The sequence below is a fragment of the Plecotus auritus genome (assembly GCF_963455305.1).
Source record: "Plecotus auritus genome assembly, chromosome: 9".
Lineage (NCBI taxonomy): Eukaryota > Metazoa > Chordata > Mammalia > Chiroptera > Vespertilionidae > Plecotus > Plecotus auritus.
The window spans coordinates 155,071,125-155,089,160 of record NC_137783.1 but is presented as its reverse complement, the minus strand read 5'-3'; the positions used below and the strand labels follow the sequence as shown (position 1 = coordinate 155,089,160).

Genomic DNA, 18,036 nt, shown 5'->3' with positions numbered 1-18,036 from the left:
AAGCGGGGAGCTTAATTAGGGACGTTAATCATGGCTGTTTGGGGTGTGTGTGTGTGTGTGTGTGTGTGTGTGTGTAGGAGAAAGCAATGACAATCAGGAAAACAACAATAAACATTTTTTCCCCAAGGCAGCCATCCGCGGCTCGCCGGCGCAGCTGAGAGCACCGCGCTGGTGGCTCTGCGGGCCACGGGGCAGCCGCCCTCCAGCCGGACCCGGCCGGTCCTTCTGTGCGCTGCTCGGCGCCCCCTCCTGGCGCCCCCACGCGCTGAGGACCCTGGGACTCTGCCCTGTTTGGGAACCGAGCTCCTGAGCCTTGCGCCTTGGGGTTCATATGCGTCCCCCGAATTTTGCCAAGTGGGACCCCAGACGGAGGCCTCGTCCTCCTGGGAGAGCGGGTCTCAGGCGCCGTGGGTCAGACGGATGCGAGGCCCGGCCCGCCTGGCGTGGTCCCCACGTCTGGGGCCCGTGACGTTGCTAAGCGATGTTTCTCTCCCCCGTGCAGACACGCGTGCGGACCGCAGCAAGAAGCTCTTCCGGCACTACACCGTGGGCTCCTATGACAGCTTCGACGCCTGCAGGTGAGACGCGCTCCCCGGCCGGCCCCGGGCCAGCGCACGTGCCGCCAGCGCCCCGACCACCTTGCATGGCTCCCTCAGGCCCCTGGGCTGGTGTCCCCCATGTCCACCGTGGCCCCCGTGCCCCCCGTGCCCCGTGGACGTGGGCCGGGATGGTGGAAGCCACCGTGTCCCGGAGATCCTGCGCTCTGGGGTCTGGCGGAGCGCCCTTGTGGGGGGGCCCAGGGGCGTGTTCCCAGGCGGAGGCCAGCCTGGCCTTGTTTGGGGGAGGCCGTGCGGGTGTGACCGACGGCGGCGCTGGGCACAGTGGACCCTGGACACGTGGTCACAGCCACACTCCGCTTCCATTCTGGCGGGGAGGGTGCCCGAGAGCCAGGGAGCGCCGAGAGCTGTTGCCATGGTTACGTGGAGGGCTGTCCAGCCGGGAGTGGGGCTTCGGGACAAAGGGGCCTCTCACAGCCGCAGGGTCCGGACAGCAGCTGGTCCGCGGGCTGTGGCCTTTGCAGAGCCGTCCCTGGCCGGAGAGCGGCGAGCGGCGAGCATCCTGCCAGCCGCCCGCGGTGCACGCGTGTGCGGGCCGGTGTGTGCACGTGCTCTGCCTTTGAAATGGGCGGCTCCCCGTTCGGGCTGCCTCCCCGCAGAGGAGGGGTCGAAGGGCCTGACTTGACCCTGGGGCAGGCTGGTCACGTGCCTGACAGCGGGCGCTCGGCCGGCAGGAGACGGGTGGGCCCGCGGGACCTGTTCAGGGACAGCACAGAGCTGTCTGGTGAGGCGGTGAGCTCCCCGCCGTTGTGGGGAATCAAGCAGGGCGGGCGTCCTCTGGCCGGGAGGTTGGACCAGGTGACCTCCAAGGTCCCGCCAGCCCTGTGTCCTGGGCACGGACCGGCGCCTCTGTTCTCCGTGCGTCCTGACCACCTGCTCGGTGCCAGGCCCGGGGCCTCAGAGGAGAGGGACGCCCGGCCAGGCCCCGCCAGCGGGTCAGCGGGAAAAGCTTGGGCCTTGGCGCAGCCGCGGGGTCAGCCCGGCCGGCGGGCGGAGGGAGTGGACCGCCGTGGCCTTGCGGGCGAGTGGGGGCAGCGGGCGAGGCAGGGAGGACTGCACCGTGGCCACTGTCCGGCCGCTGCCGGTTGCCTCGGGTTGCTCCCAGCACCACGGCCGGCGACCCTTCCGCGACCTTTCCCTCATGTCATTTAACCAGTGGGAGGGGTCCTGGGGCAGCACCCACCCTCGGCCACACGTGTGTCTGAGCCCAGGTGTGACCCTGGGCCGGACAGAACAGAGCCCAGCGCTGACCTTGTCTGGACGTGAACTTGGCAGCAGCAATGGAGGGCGGGCAGGGGGCTGGCTGGTGGACCCCACGTGCTGTGGTGACCCGGGAGACGGCGTGTGCGGCTCTGGGCAGGTGCTGGGGGGCGGGCTGACACGGTCACCCTGAGGGGCAGGTGCTGGGGGGCAGGCTGACACGGTCACCCTGAGGGGCAGGTGCTGGGGGGTGGGCTGACACGGTCACCCTGAGGGGCAGGTGCTGGGGGATGGGCTGACACGGCCGCCCCGAGAAAGCGGGCAGTGAGCAGGAGGGGTGCTGGCTGCAGGGCGGGGCGCCCAGTCCAGTTCCTTAGCCAGAGCAGAACCCACGTGGACGTGCCAGTGAGCCGAGCGGCTGGGTGCCGGGCCGGTTACCCCCGTGGGCGGCGGGGCTGCCGTCTGGGCAGCGGTGACCCTGAAATGAGCTGTCACTGAAGGAAGTGGGGAGCCGGGCTCGGGAGAGTTTCTGAATCAGCCGGGAGGTTTCTCCGCTCCCCCCGTTGGTCAGGGGCGCAGAGCGGTCAGAACACACCTGTGCTCTGTGGGCGTGTCCCGCCGCTCCGGCCACCCCGCCTCAGAGTCCCTCCACCACGCAGCATGCCCGGACGGAGGACCTGGAACGGTGGGCACAGGACCAAGGTCGGGGGGCAGAGAACCCCCGGATGTCTCGTGTCTTCCTGGGAAACATGTCTCCACACAGGACCGGGCCTTACGTTCCCACTTCTCTTAGGTCGGGTCCCAGCCTCGTTAGCATCGGGCATCCGGAGGGCCTCCCGGGACAGGCAGGGGCCTCAAGGTCTCACTCTGGACTGTACAGACTCCACCCACCCTCACCCACCCACTCACCCACCCACCCACTCACCCACTCACCCACCCACCCACTCACCCACCCACTCACCCACCCACTCACCCACTCACCCACCCACTCACGTAACACCTACCCCCTCACCCACCACCCACCTATCCATCCACCCATCCACCCATCCACCCATCCATCCATCTACTCATCTACCTACCCATCCATCCACCCATCATCCATCCATCCATCCATCCATCCATCCACTCATTTATCCATCCACTCATTTATCCATCCACTCACCCATCCATCCACCCACCCATTCATCCATCCACTCACCCATCCATCCACCCACCCATTCATCCATCCACTCACCGATCCATCATCTATCCATTCATGCATTTATTCATCCGCCCATCTATCCCTGTCCTTACCCATCCGTATCTCCATGTGCTTATCCACCCATCCATTCATCCCTGGTGTCCTGTGAAAACCAGCACACGGCAGCTTTGACTGCCTCCATCGGGAGCTCGAGGTTCAGATTTAACGGGTAACCCTGCAGGGAGCCGAGCTGGGCCTGGCACTCAGCGCATGTCCTGGTGTGATGGGGGAGAGGGGGCAGAAGGAGGTGCCGGCCCCGGGAGGACCCAGGGGAGACCTCCCCCTCCTCACCCCATCCAGGGCCTGGGCCAGGGTCACGGCCGGCCTCCTCCTCCTGCTGGGCAGCCCGTGGCTCCCGGTGTGGGCGATGCGTGTGCTTGGCCTGTTCGCCTCCACTAGCCCCGGGCTCACACGTGGTCCCCAGGTGGTCCGGCCGTTCCCCTCTCGCTGGGGGGCCTGCCACACCCAAGCCCTGCTCCCACGTTTCCACCTGAGCTCCCAGGCCCAGGGTTGTAACGGGGCGATGTTCAGCCACCAGCACCCTCATCCCGCGGCCACGCGTCACAGGCCAAGGTGGGCATGTCTGTGTAAAGCCCAGAGCCCGGACTGGCAGGCCCAGAACGGATGGGTCCCCGGCTTCCCGCCCGCCCCCCCCCCCCCCGGTCACGGTGAGGGGGTGGGCCTGGGCCACGGCTCCCGCCAGGAGGAATAGGGGGCAGGGAAGCCAATGATCTGGAAGCCGGCAGACCTCCCTCACTGCGCCCAGGTCCGGAGCTGCGAGTCCCCTGCAGGGCCAGGACGGGACCGCAGTAGGAGCCCGACCCGCCACAGGTCCGGGAGGAAGCGCCCGGCATCCAGTCTCTCGCGGGGGCGGTCGGGGGGCCGGGAGCGAAGTGTGCCTCTCGGCCTCCGTGGAGAGAACTCCCGGGGGCCGGGGCTCCGTCTTCCTCTAACGAGTCTCCGCTGGGAACCCGTGGACTCCCTCACCGGACGCTGGGGCTCCGCTGCCCGGCGGGCACTCCTCAGCGTCACGTGCGGGTGTGGGTAGGGCCTTCTGCAGCCCCCCGCCCCCCGCTCTGAGCCCGAACACAGAGAGGCAAGGCCTTGGGGGGAGGGAGGAGAGGGGCCCTGAGGTGAGGAGCCAAGAACTGGGGGGCAGCCCCCTCCCAGGGTCACCCCTCAGCTCCCACTCCGGCCAGGGCACCGGGGACAGCGCCCCGACGTGGCAGCGTGGCCGTTCCCGGGGTGATGGCAGGGGGCACCGCCAGGGCCATGGCTTTGTCCCTCCGAGGGGAGAACACGACATAGCGGAAGGAGCGGTTGCTTCCGCTGCGGTACCTGTCGGCTCGCTCGCTGGGCCCCACGCCACGCGCTCCTCCGCCCCCTCTGCGTCTCCGGGCCGCGCCTGGGCTGTGATGAGTCAGCCGTGATCGGCGAGGCTTCCTGGGCACACCCCCAGCCTGCACGGCAAGCCGGTTCCTCGCCGTCTCCCCGGGGAGGGCGGGGTCACCTGTATGGGGTGCTGGGTCCGGTAATGCCCCCCAGACGCCCCTGCCTGAGTCCCTGGGACCTGCAAAGGTGCCCCTTGGCCCCCGGAGTTAAGGACACAGATGGGATCGGTGAGGGGGTCGCTGACCTCCGCACGGGAAGGGGGTCCTGGGTGTTGGAGGGGCCCCAGGCGATCACAGGCCGAGGGGGACGTGACAACGGAGCTGAAGTTGGAGGACGGAGGAAGGGGCCGCGAACCAAGGAATGTGGGGGCTCCAGGAGCTGGGGAGGGCCAGGCACAGGCCCCTGGACCCCCCGGGGGTGGCCCTGGGACCCGGATCAGCCCAGGAGACCCCGACTGGCAGGGCTGAGCGAGCGTCAGGGTCTGTTCCAGCTGCCACGCTTGTGTCCGTGGTCACAGCAGCCACAGGACACCCACGGGGTGAGCATTCCGGCGCCGGGATCTGACCCGGGAGAACAGACGGTTTAGACGCGGGTCGGCCTGCATCTGTCGTACCAGCAATGGAGCTCCTCTTCCTCGCTGCACCAGCTGCCCCCGCTGAGGGGCCCGGTCGTCTCCAGAGGCTGCGGGATGGGAGACAAGGTCTGGGCTTCTGTGCCCGAGGGGAGCGCCCTCCACGCACCCCGGCTGAGAGTCACGGCGGCCCTGCGGAAGGGGTGGCATTTCCTGCCGAGAGAACGGAGGCTCAGCCGGGGCGCAGCGCACGGCACAGGCCGGGCCACGGTGCTGGCCTCCTTGCCAACTCGGGGACGGGCCGCACCGTCTCTCCCCCCCACCCCAGGCCTCCCTCAGGCAGCTGCGTGCCTTCTCACGCTCCCCAGCCGAGAGCTGGCCACACCAGGGATGTGCCAGGCCCACACTGTCCCAGGGGCCTCGGGAGACCCGGAGAACTCAGGCCGCGGGCTCTGGTGGCCCGCAGGCCCCTCCCACTGTGAGTCGGCGATTCTCTGTGCCTGGGACCCCCAGGGGCCCACTGCCCCAGACCAGAGGCTCCGTGGTTGGTGCAGAGCTCGGCCCACCCCTGCCCACCTCCAGGCACAGGGCCCGGTGCACTCGCCACGGGTGACAGCAGGTGGGCCCAGGCCTCCAGTGCTGCGGGGCACAAGGCGCTGTCCCTGCAGAGGGTGCTGAGGGGCCTGCCCCACGCTCGGGGAGGGGCGGGGTCCTGCGGGCCAGGGCCCAGCTCCGCAGCCCAGGTCCTCGCTGCACCCGCTGTGTGACCCTGGCCCAGTCACCGAACCTCTCTGTGCCCCCACTTCCTGTCTGTGGAGCAGGGGAGGGAGCAGTGCCTCCACCCCAGTGGGCTGTGAGGGAGAAGAGGGCGTGGGGGCCTCACACAGCACCTGGCGGGGTGCTCTCCTGGACCGTGGGGCGGGGTGCTGTGTGCATCATGTGTGCTCACATCCGTGAGTCCGCGTCTCCGTCTGTGACTGTCCTGCTCTTCCCCGCGATGTGGGGGGATGGAGGGGAGAGGGAGGGGGGGCAGCGAGCACGTCTCAGCCGAAATGGGTGTCGATGAACCCAGGCACCCTAAGATGCTCTGGCGATGAGAGTGGGCGCGTGGAGTTCGGGAGCCAGCGGGGTGCGGGCAGGCTGGAAGCGGGCGGCTTATCTCGCTGAAGATAAGAGCTTTCTGAGGCAGGCAGGAAGGAAGGAATAAATATAGTGTGGACGGTGACGGGCGCCGGGAACCACACAGACTGCAGTTAGAAAAATGTCTGTCTGGGGAAAACCAGAACAAGCCAAGCGTCACCGGAGCCTCGGGAGCCAGCGGCCGCCCTGGCCCGGGGAAGGCCAGGCGGATGGCCTGGGGCGGCCGGCGTGTGGCGGGACCCGCGCTTTAATGAAGAAGGATGGGAAATACGGGGAGAACTGGGACGCCTCGGAGCACAAGGACCTTAGGGACAGCGAGCCGCCAGCCGGGCTCGGCCCCAGGGAATGCAGACCATCTGCAGCCCGGCGACAGGGCAGACCACGGGGAGCGGCCGGGAGGGACACTCCAGGTGGAGGTGGACAGAGAGGAGGATGGAGGGGCCTCTGCACGGGGAAGGGACCCAGCAGGGGCTGTGCCTTCCTTAGGGAGAAACTGAGGACAGTCTGGGCCGTCCCTCCAGGAGCAGCGGGGAGGGGGCGGGGGGTGTCTCTGACCCCGTCTGTGCCAAGCTGAAGGTCAGGGCGTGTGGGTTTGGCGTGGAGACGGGGACTCCCACAGTCGCGGGTGGCGGTCACGTAGGAGGCACCAGCCTGTGTCCTGGACAGCGTGGGGGAGAGGGAAGGCTCCATGAGTCCTGATTTCAAGAGGAGAAAGCCCGCCACCCGCCCGCCCACCCGAGGGGCTGGTCCCCACCACCCCAAGTCCTCACTGCCAACAGAAGTTCCCCATCGGAGGTGCGGAACGCGGAGACGTTTCCGAAGGGAACGCTTTGCAAACTGGGAAATGCAGCCTCGGGAGTGGGGCACCTTTTATAGAGAGAAGTCCCGCCCCAGTTCCTGATTGGTCCGTGTTTATGCAAATGAGGAATCCAAATCCCAGAGTTCTGATTGGTCCCAATAGCACAGTCCTGATTGGTCAGAATCATGCATTCTGATTGGTATGCAAATAAGGACATAGCCCATTGGTCAAAAGAAATACCAGGGCCCAGCCCCCAGGCTCAGGGGTTGAGCATCGACCTAGCAACCAGGAGGTCACAGTTTGATTCCCGGCCAGGGCACGTGCCCGGTTGCGGGCTCATCCCTAGTGTGGGGCGTGCAGGAGGCAGCCAGTCAGTGATTCTCTCTCATCATGGATGTGTCTCTCTCCCTCCCTCCCTCTCCCTTCCTCCCTGAAATCAATAAAAACATGTATTTTTTTTCTTAAAGAGACACCAGGCACTCCTTGAAGGGTGACTCAGAGGGCAGGAATACAGTGCAGGAGGCCGGCAGCTCCGTCCGTGGCTTTTCCCCGACGTGGCCCCTGCCCTGCCGGCAACGGCTGCCGGACTCTGACTAGGATCTTGGGTCGAGTTACCCACGAGGAGTCCTTGGCTGACCCTTTCCTTCCACCCCAGCCACGTCTGAAACCTGTCATTCTTTTTTGTTTGTTTGTTTGTTTGTTTAAATATATATTTTATTGATTGTTTACAGAGAGGAAGGGAGAGGGATAGAGAGCTAGAAACATCGATGAGAGAGAAACATCGATCAGCCGCCTCCTGCACACCCCCTACTGGGGATGTGCCCGCAACCAAGGCATATGCCCTTGACCAGAATCGAACCTGGGACCCTTGAGTCCACAGGCCGACGCTCTATCCACTGAGCCACACCGGTCAGGGCTGAAACCTGTCATTCTTCACCGCCCGGCTGTGGTGCGTCTCTGTCCCCAGCCCCGTGCCGTGCTGGCTGTGGCCGCTACACGCCTGGGGAGGCCGGGTTGTGGTTGGCAGGAAATTAGCCGTGGCTGAGACCGAGGAAACCACTCTCACTTCGCTCTCGCCTTCCTGAACTGGGCTGACGCACCTTCCTGGGAAAACGGAAGCTGGTGGAGACCGCAGGGCCGTTTCGCCGGGCCTCCGGGGTCCTCACGGCCAGCGCGAAGCCGTTGGGTGAATCTTGCCCGGTGCAGATGGAACGCGGAGGCTGCCGGTGTACCAGGGAGTCTGGGCACCCGCTGCTGGCCATTTCCCGGTGTCTCCTCACCGGTTACCAACCTGCCCTGCAACAGCCCCCCCCCCCGCCCCATGTCCACGAGGAAGCCTTTGGCTGCGAATAATACAGCCCCACAGACGGTGGCTGAGGCCACGATGGTGAGCCCAGAGGGGTTGGTCCACGGCCAGGGGCATCCCTGCAGCCTCATGGCCTCTGCCTCAGGGTCACAAGGTGGCAGCCACAGCTCCAGGCAGCACCCCCTCAGGGCAGATCCCGTGCGGGGTGGGTGGGGGGAGGCAGGGAAGCTCCAGCCCTGGGGAACCTCCTCTAAGTCTCTCTCCCCAAGCCAGCTCTTCCCCTGAGGCCCCAGGAGACTTGCCCTCTCATCGCATTTGCCCAGACCACGTCCTAGACCAGCCGTGGGCAAACTACGGCCTGCGGGCCGGATCCGGCTGTTCTATCCGGTTCTCTTGCTCTCCCCTCCGCTCCTTTACTTTGAATTTATATTAGTTCACACAAACACTCCATCCATGCTTTTGTTCCGGCCCTCCGGTCCAGTGTAAGAACCCATGGTGGCCCTCGAGTCAAAAAGTTTGCCCACCCCTGTCCTAGGACCACCCAGAGCTGCAAGGGATGCTGGGAACGCAAGAATCCGGCCTTTCTGGCCTCTGTAGTGGGAAGCCAGCCTGGGGAAGGACCCGCAGTGGGTCTATGCGAGGGACACGGCTCCGTGCCCTGGCGCTAAGCACACAGAGTCACGTGAGGGACAGCAGCCAGGGCCTCCCGGGAGCGGTGGCGGTTGAGATGGGCTTTGAAGCATGAGTAGGAGTTCGGTGTACAGAGAGAGCAAGCAGAGCGTTCCAGGGAAAAGCAATAGCGTGGGCTCGGGACCCGCACGCCCCTGCTGCGCCTGGGACGGCCTTCCCATCGGGCAGACGGCCCGTGTGCCGGCCCCTCTGTGCTGTGGCTGCGGGTCCCACCATTGTCCTTCCAGCCCACGGCGCGTGGCCCATCCTCTCTGGTCCTGGGCGTCTGACCTGGAGCAGGGTCTTCTCTCTGAGGCTGACAGGACGTCAGCGATTCCTTCTCAGGAACGTGCTGCTGCAGCCAGCACCCCCTCCCGTGGGCCTGCCTCTGCCGTGGTCGCTGGCTGTCCGGGGTGGGGAGGTCTGGGAGCACCCGGGGACTGTCCCCACCTGGCAGGCAGCCGGGAGGCCCCAGGACGCAGCGTCCAGCCCCCGACAGCCTGGCTGTGCCCCGGGCTGTGTGCTCTTGGGCCAACCACTCGCCCTCGCTGTGCCTCCGTCTCCTCCTCCTGGAGGGGGAGAGACGGCAGTGCCCACCTCCTGCGGTCACCACGAGGCGTCCCTTAACGGGCCCCACGCAGCCCTGAGAGCCGGGCCTGGCACGCCACAGCGATGATGACGTTTACTCTCGTTGCTCATTAAGCCAGAACTCGGCGCCGCCCCACCCGGAGCCGGCCCGGCATGCACACCGAGGCACGGTCACGGGGCGGGGGGGGGGGCCCTTTGTCTTTCTGAGTGGATGCTCCGTGCGATCCCTCCGCGTCTTTCTAGGGCATCTCACCGGTGACCCCGTTTCTAAATGCGTCTTCCTTGGGTCTTTTCTGAGGCCCAGACGCTGGGCCAGGCCGGGCACCTGGACACAATGAGGTGTGACTCGCGTGGGAGGACGGGGCTTCTCTCGGCTTTTGTCCCAGGCACCGACCGCGGCTCACGTTGTGGCACGGGCACAGATCCATCGTTTGTGGCCATTTGCGTGTCTTGCGGGCATGCAGAGCGTGTCTTTAAACACCGGGGGCACGGGCCCTATCCGCCCCCCCGCCCCCGCCGGCTGCTTCTATAAATAAAGTTTTATCGACACACAGCCACGCCCATCCACGTACCGCGCGTCCGGGCTGCCTGGGAGCCACAACCAGCAGAGCCAGTGGTTGCAGCCGGGACCGCGTGGGCCGCGAGCCTGGAACACGGACGCGCTGGCCCTTTACAGAGAGGGTTTGACAAGCCCTGGCCTGGGGCACCCCTTTCACGGGACGGGAAGGGTCCCCACAGAAGCGTGTCCCCTTCTTGCTCGGAGGGGGCATGTGAATGGCCCCCTCGGAACAGAAGCAAGTATCCCGTGGGGGGAGGTTGGTGGCCTGGGGGTGGGCGGGCGCAGGGGCCGGGCCTGCTGGGGGGACCGCGGAGTCGGGGCCAGCCTGCAGCCCCTCGCCCAGCCCACTCAGCCTCGTCTCCAAAGCTCGGCGGTTGGGGGGGGAGGGGGGCAGCCACGCCCAGTCAGGTTACCACGAGCAGAGACGGCCCCGGGCTCCCCGCTGTGGGTGATGTCCACCTTCCGGGACTCAGGAACGGGGCCGTTCGAGACGAGCTGTCTGCAGCCCACACAGCGTGGTCGGCGCAGGTCCCCGGCCGCTCATTGTCATCACCGAGGACAGAGTCCCCCGTGGCCCGTCCTGCTCCCCAGGGGAACGCCTGCTGCTCCACTGTCACCCTGATGTTTTGTTTTGAAGAACAGTCCACTCAGGGTCAAAGGCCAAGGGTTCCCAGTTGGCCCTGCCTCTGGCCGAGCCGCGTGACCCTGGACAAACCCTGTCCCCGCCGGCTTCATGGACTCTCTCTCGGGAAACGGACCAGCCGCAGGGCCGTAGGGGTCGCGGAGGGAGGGGCGTGGGCGACCGGTTTAGACAGGGCCGCAGGCGGGGTTGCCCCGGACCAGCCTGGTTTTAAAGCTCTGTCTCAGGAGGCCCCTCTGTCCCGGCGGCCAGGACCAGGGGTCACACCATCGGCATCACAGACCGTACGCGAGAGTCCCGGCTTCGGTTTCACTCGTTGTGTCAATAAGCACCAGTTGAGCACCTTCTAGAATGTTCTGATCTTCCCTTCTGCAGCCAGAAAACCCAGGCTCAGCGTGGGTGAGGGTCCTACCCAGGGTCCCAGAGCCAGGACTCAAAAGATGGGCCTGCTCCGTCTAGATACAGGGGTCCTCAAACTATGGCCCGCGGGCCACAGGCGGCCCGCCGAGGACATGTATCCGGCCCGCTGGGTGCCGCTGCCTGTCCTGCTTAGCAGCCGACGCGTCCCGGGCCCGCAGTGCGCGTAGGAATTTGTTCATAGTTTTTTTTTAAACTATAGTCCGGCCCTCCAACGGTCTGAGGGACAGTGAACTGGCCCCCTGTTTAAAAAGTTTGAGGACCCCTGGTAGAGGCACAGTGGGCAGGATCAGCCCGCCCGGGAGCATGCATACCAACAGGTCACAATTTCAAATGCAGTGGTTGACAAGGGAATGAGAGCGGAGGTAAGGGCTGAGGGTCAGGGCACGGAGGGCATGTCTGGGGGGTAGGGAAGGCCCCTCTGGGGAAGGGACCTTGGGGACCTGAACAGATCTCACTCGTGGGGCCCCGAGGCAGCACTCCGGGGCGAGCACAGGCAGTGAGGCAGAGAGGAGACCGGCCTGTGGGAGGGAGAGAAGACAGCAGTATGGCTGGAACGTGGGGAATTAGGAGGGGTCCGATCACAAAGGGTCTTAGCCGTGGTGGGGAATTTGGATTTCATATTCCATTCTGATGAGAAGTCGTTGGGTATTTTAAGCAGGATGATATATAGAATATGTGACATTTTATATTTCAAATAACAATTTTTTCACCCTGGCCAGGTGGGCTCATTTGGTTAGAGCATCGTCCCATACTCTGGAAGGTTGGGGGTTCGATTTCCAGTCAGGGCACACACCTAGGTTGTGGGTTCAATCCCTGGTCGGGGTGCATACAGAAGGCAACCAATCAATGTTTCTCTCCCCTCCCTTCCCCCCTCTCTCTCTCTCATCAATAAAAACATACCCTCTGGTGAGGGTTTTAAAAATAATAACTTTTTATTATAAAAATCTGATATGGCCCTAACCCAGCCGTGGGCAAACTACGGCCCGCGGGCCGGATCCGGCTGTTCTATCTGGTTCTCTTGCTCTCCCCTCTGCTCCTTTACTTTGAATTTATATTAGTTCACACAAACACTCCATCCATGCTTTTGTTCCGGCCCTCCGGTCCAGTTTAAGAACCCATGGTGGCCCTCGAGTCAAAAAGTTTGCCCACCCCTGCGCCTAACCGGTGTGGCTCAGTGGATAGAACGTTGGCCTGCGGACTCAAGGGTCCCGGGTTCGATTCCGGTCAAGGGCATGTACCTTGGTTGCAGACACATACCCGGTGGGGAGTGTGCAGGAGGCAGCTGATCGATGTTTCTCTCTCATCGATGTTTCTAACTCTCTATCCTTCTCCCTTCCTCTCTGTAAAAAAAATCAATAAAATATATTTTAAAAAAATAAAAATAAATAAAAATCTGATATGTTGCTGTGAGGATCACGGAGCTGTTTTGGGGAGGCACCCCCTCCCCCCACCTCCCGGTTCCCAGGCCGCCCTTCCCCATTCAGGCCGAGCCTCTGCTCAGCTCCGCGGGGAGCGATGATCGCCGGTCATCATCCCAGACGCTGAGCCCCACCCTGTCTCCTCCGCCCGCCTCTCTTGGCGGGTAACATGCCTGCTGGTGTTTAGGAAATGCTTTCGGGTGATTTATGACGAAATGATGAGACAATTTAATTTCAATCAAGTCTTTGCACGTTACGGCTTCTATCGGGAGAGCCTCGTATCGCCGATCGCGTCAGCAGCGCAAGGCGTGAGGAAGACCGGGCAGGGCGGAGTCGTCACGGCTGCGCCGATCGGAGAAACGGCTCCCGGAGGACCCTGGGCGTGTGGGCTCCGTGGGGACGGCCCAGCCTCTCGCAGAGCCCACGTGCAATGACGCCGCTCCCTGCTCGCGGGTGGCGGGGCGGGCTCCCAGGAGCCGGAGCAGCGTCGTTTGTGAATGAGTCGCCCGCGTGCGGCCTCTCCCCCACGTGGCACACGAGCACCTCACACAAGCTCTCGGAACCGGCCGGCGTGGCTCAGGGGTTGAGCGTCGACCCAGGAACCAGGAGGTCACGGTTCAGTTCCCCATCGGGGCACAGGCCCGGCTTGCAGGCTCGATCCCCAGTGGGGGGCGTGCAGGAGGCAGCCGATCCGTGGCGTTTCTCTCTCATCATTGATGTTCTCTTCTCTCTCCCTCTCCCTTCCTCTCTCTCTCAAAATCAGTAAAAGGAAAAAAAAATAAAATGAAAGAACCCGGGGTGGGAGTCAGAGGGCTCACGGCCCCTAGGAGCTGCGGCAGCCCCAGCTTGGATGGGGCAGAGGCCAGAGGGCAGAGAGCAGCACCACGCACTCACCCAGGGGTGGGCAAACTCTTTGACTCGAGGGCCACCATGGGTTCTTAAACTGGACCGGAGGGCCGGAACAAAAGCATGGATGGAGTGTTTGTGTGAACTAATATAAATTCAAAGTAAAGGAGCGGAGGGGAGAGCAAGAGAACCGGATAGAACAGCCGGATCCGGCCCGCGGGCCGTAGTTTGCCCACGGCTGCACTCACCTGACTGGGAAGCAGGATGTGTGTGGGGGGGGGGCGGGCAAAGGCTGGGAGGTGCCCCCCTGCAGCAGCGAGTGGCAGCTGATGTGGGGACCGCTCCCGCCGGCTCTCAGCCGCCGGGCCTCCCCAAGGACGGGCTGGCCCGGTCCCATGGCCTGTGGAGTGGCCCTCTGTCCACCCCGCCGCCAGCGCCGCGCGGGGATCTGGCCGCCTGCCCACGCCTGGCATCTGTGCCCGGCAGGCCCACCTGTTGTGGCCCAGGCCCCCTCCGAGGAGCTGCGGGCTCTGTGCAGCCGCCTCGTCCTGATTGGCAGAGCCCGGAAGTTTCTAGGACAGCCCTGCCCAGTCCCTGGACCTGCCTCTTCTAGCAGCGCCCCAGTTCCGCCGGCTGGCTGTCGGCGAGAGCGTGAGCGCCGTAGACCGCTTCTCTCGGCTGCAGTTTCCTGCCCTGGACAAGGCGGGGCCCCCGCAGCCTCTCCAGGAAGGAGCTTTCCGGGGCGATGGACCCCCAGTCTCTCTTACAGGGGTCCTCCCGGCGTCTCCCCGGGCGCCAGCACCCCCGAACCCGCGGGCCCTGGTATTCAACACGCCCAGGGCCTTCTCTGGGCCGTCAAAGTCCCGATGCTTCCGCGAACCCTGCCTCCGGGCCGTTGCCCTGGAACTCGTAGGGGTGCCCCAGGCCCCGCGGTCTCCTCGCCGTGGCCCCCCCACCCAGGGATCCCTTCAGCGTGCGGAGGCCCGGCTGCGGTGCCCTCAACAGTGTGTCTTTGGTGACAAGGCGTCACCGGCTGTGCCGGCGCCGGCACGTTAGCTTTCCGTCGGGAGCGCGCCTCGTCCCCGCGCCTGCGTTGTAGCGCTCATTGGGTTTCGGAGCCCCGGGGGCGGTTTTGTAGATGCACACGCGTGTGGGTCCCCACACAGCTCTGGGGCTGCCGAGGGCTGGCAGGGCGGCCAAGTCACTGCAGCGGCCCCGCAGCCTCCCCAAACCGAGGAGGGTCCCCTGGTCCGGGTAGGAGCACCGTGGCAATCCAGGTCCCTCCCGCAGACTCACGGGCACAGCGTCTTCCCCCTGACCCGACCCCCGACCCCTGCCGTGGGGCCAGGCCGTCCTGCCCGCCTGCAGGGTCCTAACTTCGTGCCGGCGGGGAGAGCTGTCACCGCGGCCACAGCAGACGGGTTTCTGTGGGAGCCTGGCTGCCGGGAGGGGTCCCGGGCGGAGTCAGGCCTCGGGAGGACGTGGCGGACCGTAGCGTTTTATCGTCTGCGCCTCCTTGAGCGAGTCTGGGAGAGCGGAAGCCTCGCGCCAGCCCCTTGCTGCCCAGACCGTGTCCTGGGTGTGCCGGCCCCTCCTCCCGCCAACCGTTCACTCCTACTCACACGCGGGGCCTCCTCCTCCAGGAAGTCCTCCTGTCCTTCTCGCTCTCACAGCACCAGAGCCTGCACACCCGTGCGCCTGTTGGATTAGGAAGGAAACGAACAAGTTGCCGCCAACTGGGGGTCGTCGAGCCTCAGAACCGGATTCTCTCCCGGCCCGGAGGTCGGACGTCTGAGACCTGGTGTCGCGGGGGGCGTGGCCCTCCAAAGGCCCAGCTGCTGGGGTGGCCAGCCGTCCTTGGGGCCCCTGGGTGTGGCCGCGTGACGCCCACGTCGGCCCCCGTGCCCCCGCTGTGCCTCTCGGATCGCCCTGTGTGCAGGCTCTCAAGAAACCCAGGTGGACCCATCTGGATCCGTAACTGGTCGCACCTGCAAAGACCCGATTTCCAGGTGCGGGGTTAGGACGGGGACGTCTTTTTGGAGCCACCATTCGACCCGCGACTCCTGATAGCTCCCTAGTGGCCTGGCGGGGCCTGGTTGGTGCCCTCCAAATTGCCGGGTAACCTGCCCACCCCTGACGCTTAGTAGGTGTGCCGTAAGGACTGTGTTCATAAACTGACTCACCGGGCAGGTTAGCCACCGGCCCCAACAGCTTCAGAACTCCAGGCCCAGAACCAGCCCGACCCCGTGCAGCCAGAAGGGGCAGCTGGCCAGGCCACGCTGTGCGGTCCACCCTGCAGTCCCGTGTTACATGTCGCCCCTGGTCCTCCCGTGAGGGGCAGGACAGACGGAGCGCCGGCCCCGAGTGCTCCCGGGCCTGGCTTCCCGTGGCCCCGCCAGGCCCAGCCCTGCTGCCGAGACAGCTTGTTCCGTGACTGACAGATCCTGACGCCACCTGTCATCGCTACGGGCACCTGCCACTCCTGGCCCCATCCTGGGCCCCGCCGGGCCGTGAACCTTGGGCCGGGCCTCCTGGGGTCCCGCGAGGCAGACTCGGGGAGCGTCTGGCTCCGGTGTGTTCCGGGAACCACGGAGGCAGGCGGCGCGCAGTGGGGCTGCTGGGAGGGGAGACACGGGCGCCTGGAGGGCTCTCTCTGGTGCAGTCCCGGGAGAGTTTCGACACGGACTGAGTCTCCCACAGCAGCCCGGGGCCCGCGCCCGGGACACCGCCTGTGGGAGCACCTCGCGGCCGCACACGTTCTCCACCCCGTGAGCGAGAACAGGTGCCCGCCCTTCCTCACGCGCTCGGCAGCCACCTGCGCCAGAGTCGCCATCACAATCCCGCCGCCACGGCCTCTAAGCTGCACTGTGGGCGGCCCCACGGCTGCGGGGGGCGAGGTGCCCGCCCCATCGCCTCCCACAGCTCCTGCTGGGGAAGCTGGCAACGAGGGTGCCTTCAAGTGCCCCGTCCCGTTCAGAGCACGCATTTGAAGAGAGCGTGGCCGGGACACGGGTGGCATCCCGCCAGGACGGGAAGTGTGTCGCTAGGGAGGGTCACGGAGGAACAGGCCTGAGGGTTGCCCCGAGGGGCCCGCCGTGAGTGGGTCAGTGGGCAGAAGGGCACTCAGAGGCGTGGGCAGTGCTCAGAGGGCCCCTCACGGGAGAATGTGTGATGCTGGGCCTCATCTGGAAGGTGTGGGGTGGAGGGCCCACGCCTTAGCCAGTGCTGGGGGGAGGTGGGGGGGCAGGCCGAGGGAGCCTGGCGCGTGAGTTGGGGGCGCTGCATAGAACCAGACACGAGGAGGGGGGTGAATTATACGGACGTGTTCGGGGCACTTCAGGGGTGAACGTGAGCCAGAGAGGACCCTGCAGGAAGGCAGGGCGTGACCGTGGCCCCTGGTCCGTGGCCTCTGGCCGCAAAGAGGTGAGGCGTGGCCATTTGGGGTGGGCAGTTATTTCACTAGGCCACACCCCCAGGGGCTGGGAGGCCGGACTCCGGAGTCATCGGGAAGGCGCGACAGGACGTGGCCGCCCCCGGGGTGACTCAGCACGTTCGCCGACGGGTGGGGGCCCTGAGCGGGCCAGGACGGGGCCCAGGGACTGGCTTGTCATTGGCCCCAAGGGCTTGGCATCTGCAAACTCGGACCCCGCTCAGGGTGGTTGCCGCGTGGCCCTGGGGTCAGAGCAGGACTGGGGTTTGCACCGACGCCGTCCTTGCCCACGGGCAGAAGCCCTGCCCCCGCGGTCAGTAGGCAGGAGAACGGGGCGCAGGGCCCTCCGAGCCGGCAGCCTGGGCCGGGGTTGGGCTGCTTGCTGGGGCTGCTCACGCAGCGTTAGGAGCGGAAGGCGTGGCTGCGTGGCAGGGGGCCCGGGGAGAGCCCTTCCCTGGAGAAGGGGCGGGGGGCTGGGGTCTGCACCTGCCCAGCACGCAGTGAGCCAGGGGGCGGGGGCCTTCCCTTGCGGAGACGTTCAGGGGGGCAGGGGGAGGCAGTTCGTGTCTGCGCCCTGCTGGGAGGCTGTGGAGAGGGAGAGGCCTGGTGGAGGCTCCAGCCCTCCGTCCCGCCGGCTCCTGTGGTTCTGGCCAAGCACAGCCACTGCGGTTCCTGGCGCTGGTTTGGGGGTGGCTCCCTGGGGGGGCGCTGGTTTTGGGGTGGCTCCCTGGGGCTCTCCATTCCACTGCGCCATCATGGGTATCGACCCATCCGACCTCATAGAACCCCGGGAGGCCTGTGGTTTGTGCTCACTGCTCTGTAACAGGAGGGGAAACAGGCTGAGAGAGCTGTCACTTCCTCAACGTCGGGGGCAGCCAGTGACCTGCCCGTGGGGCCCATGGCTCTGGGCTCCGGAGTGTCTGAGACCTCGTCCGGCGGCTGCGGGGGGGGCCGAGCCAGGGGCTCCCAGTCACCACCCAGCTCCCGGAACCGGGCCCCCTGCCTTCCGCAAGCTGTGCCCCAGGTGGGAGGCAGGCGGAGCCCGGGGACTGAGCCCCACCTCCGGTGTTCAGTCCACCCTGGACGGTCACCCTGGATGGCATGGCCTGGCGGGCTCAGGGGTGTGTCCCCTCTGCTGGTCCCCTGCACAGTCCTCCGAAGTGGGGGCGGGGCTCAGAGGTCAGGACACTTGTGCTTCTTC

General features: G+C 65.7%; 1 protein-coding gene across 2 annotated transcripts in view; it reads left to right on the top strand.

The window, feature by feature from the left end:
- The window catches only part of SHANK2 (SH3 and multiple ankyrin repeat domains 2), a 196,253-nt gene that overhangs the window by 97,329 nt on the left and 80,888 nt on the right, over window positions 1-18,036 (top strand). For both annotated transcript variants that reach the window (XM_080639996.1, XM_080639995.1), the window contains one exon: window positions 503-578. In XM_080639996.1, coding sequence (XP_080496122.1) covers window positions 503-578 — 76 coding nt within the window. The remainder of the gene's footprint in view (window positions 1-502; window positions 579-18,036) is intronic.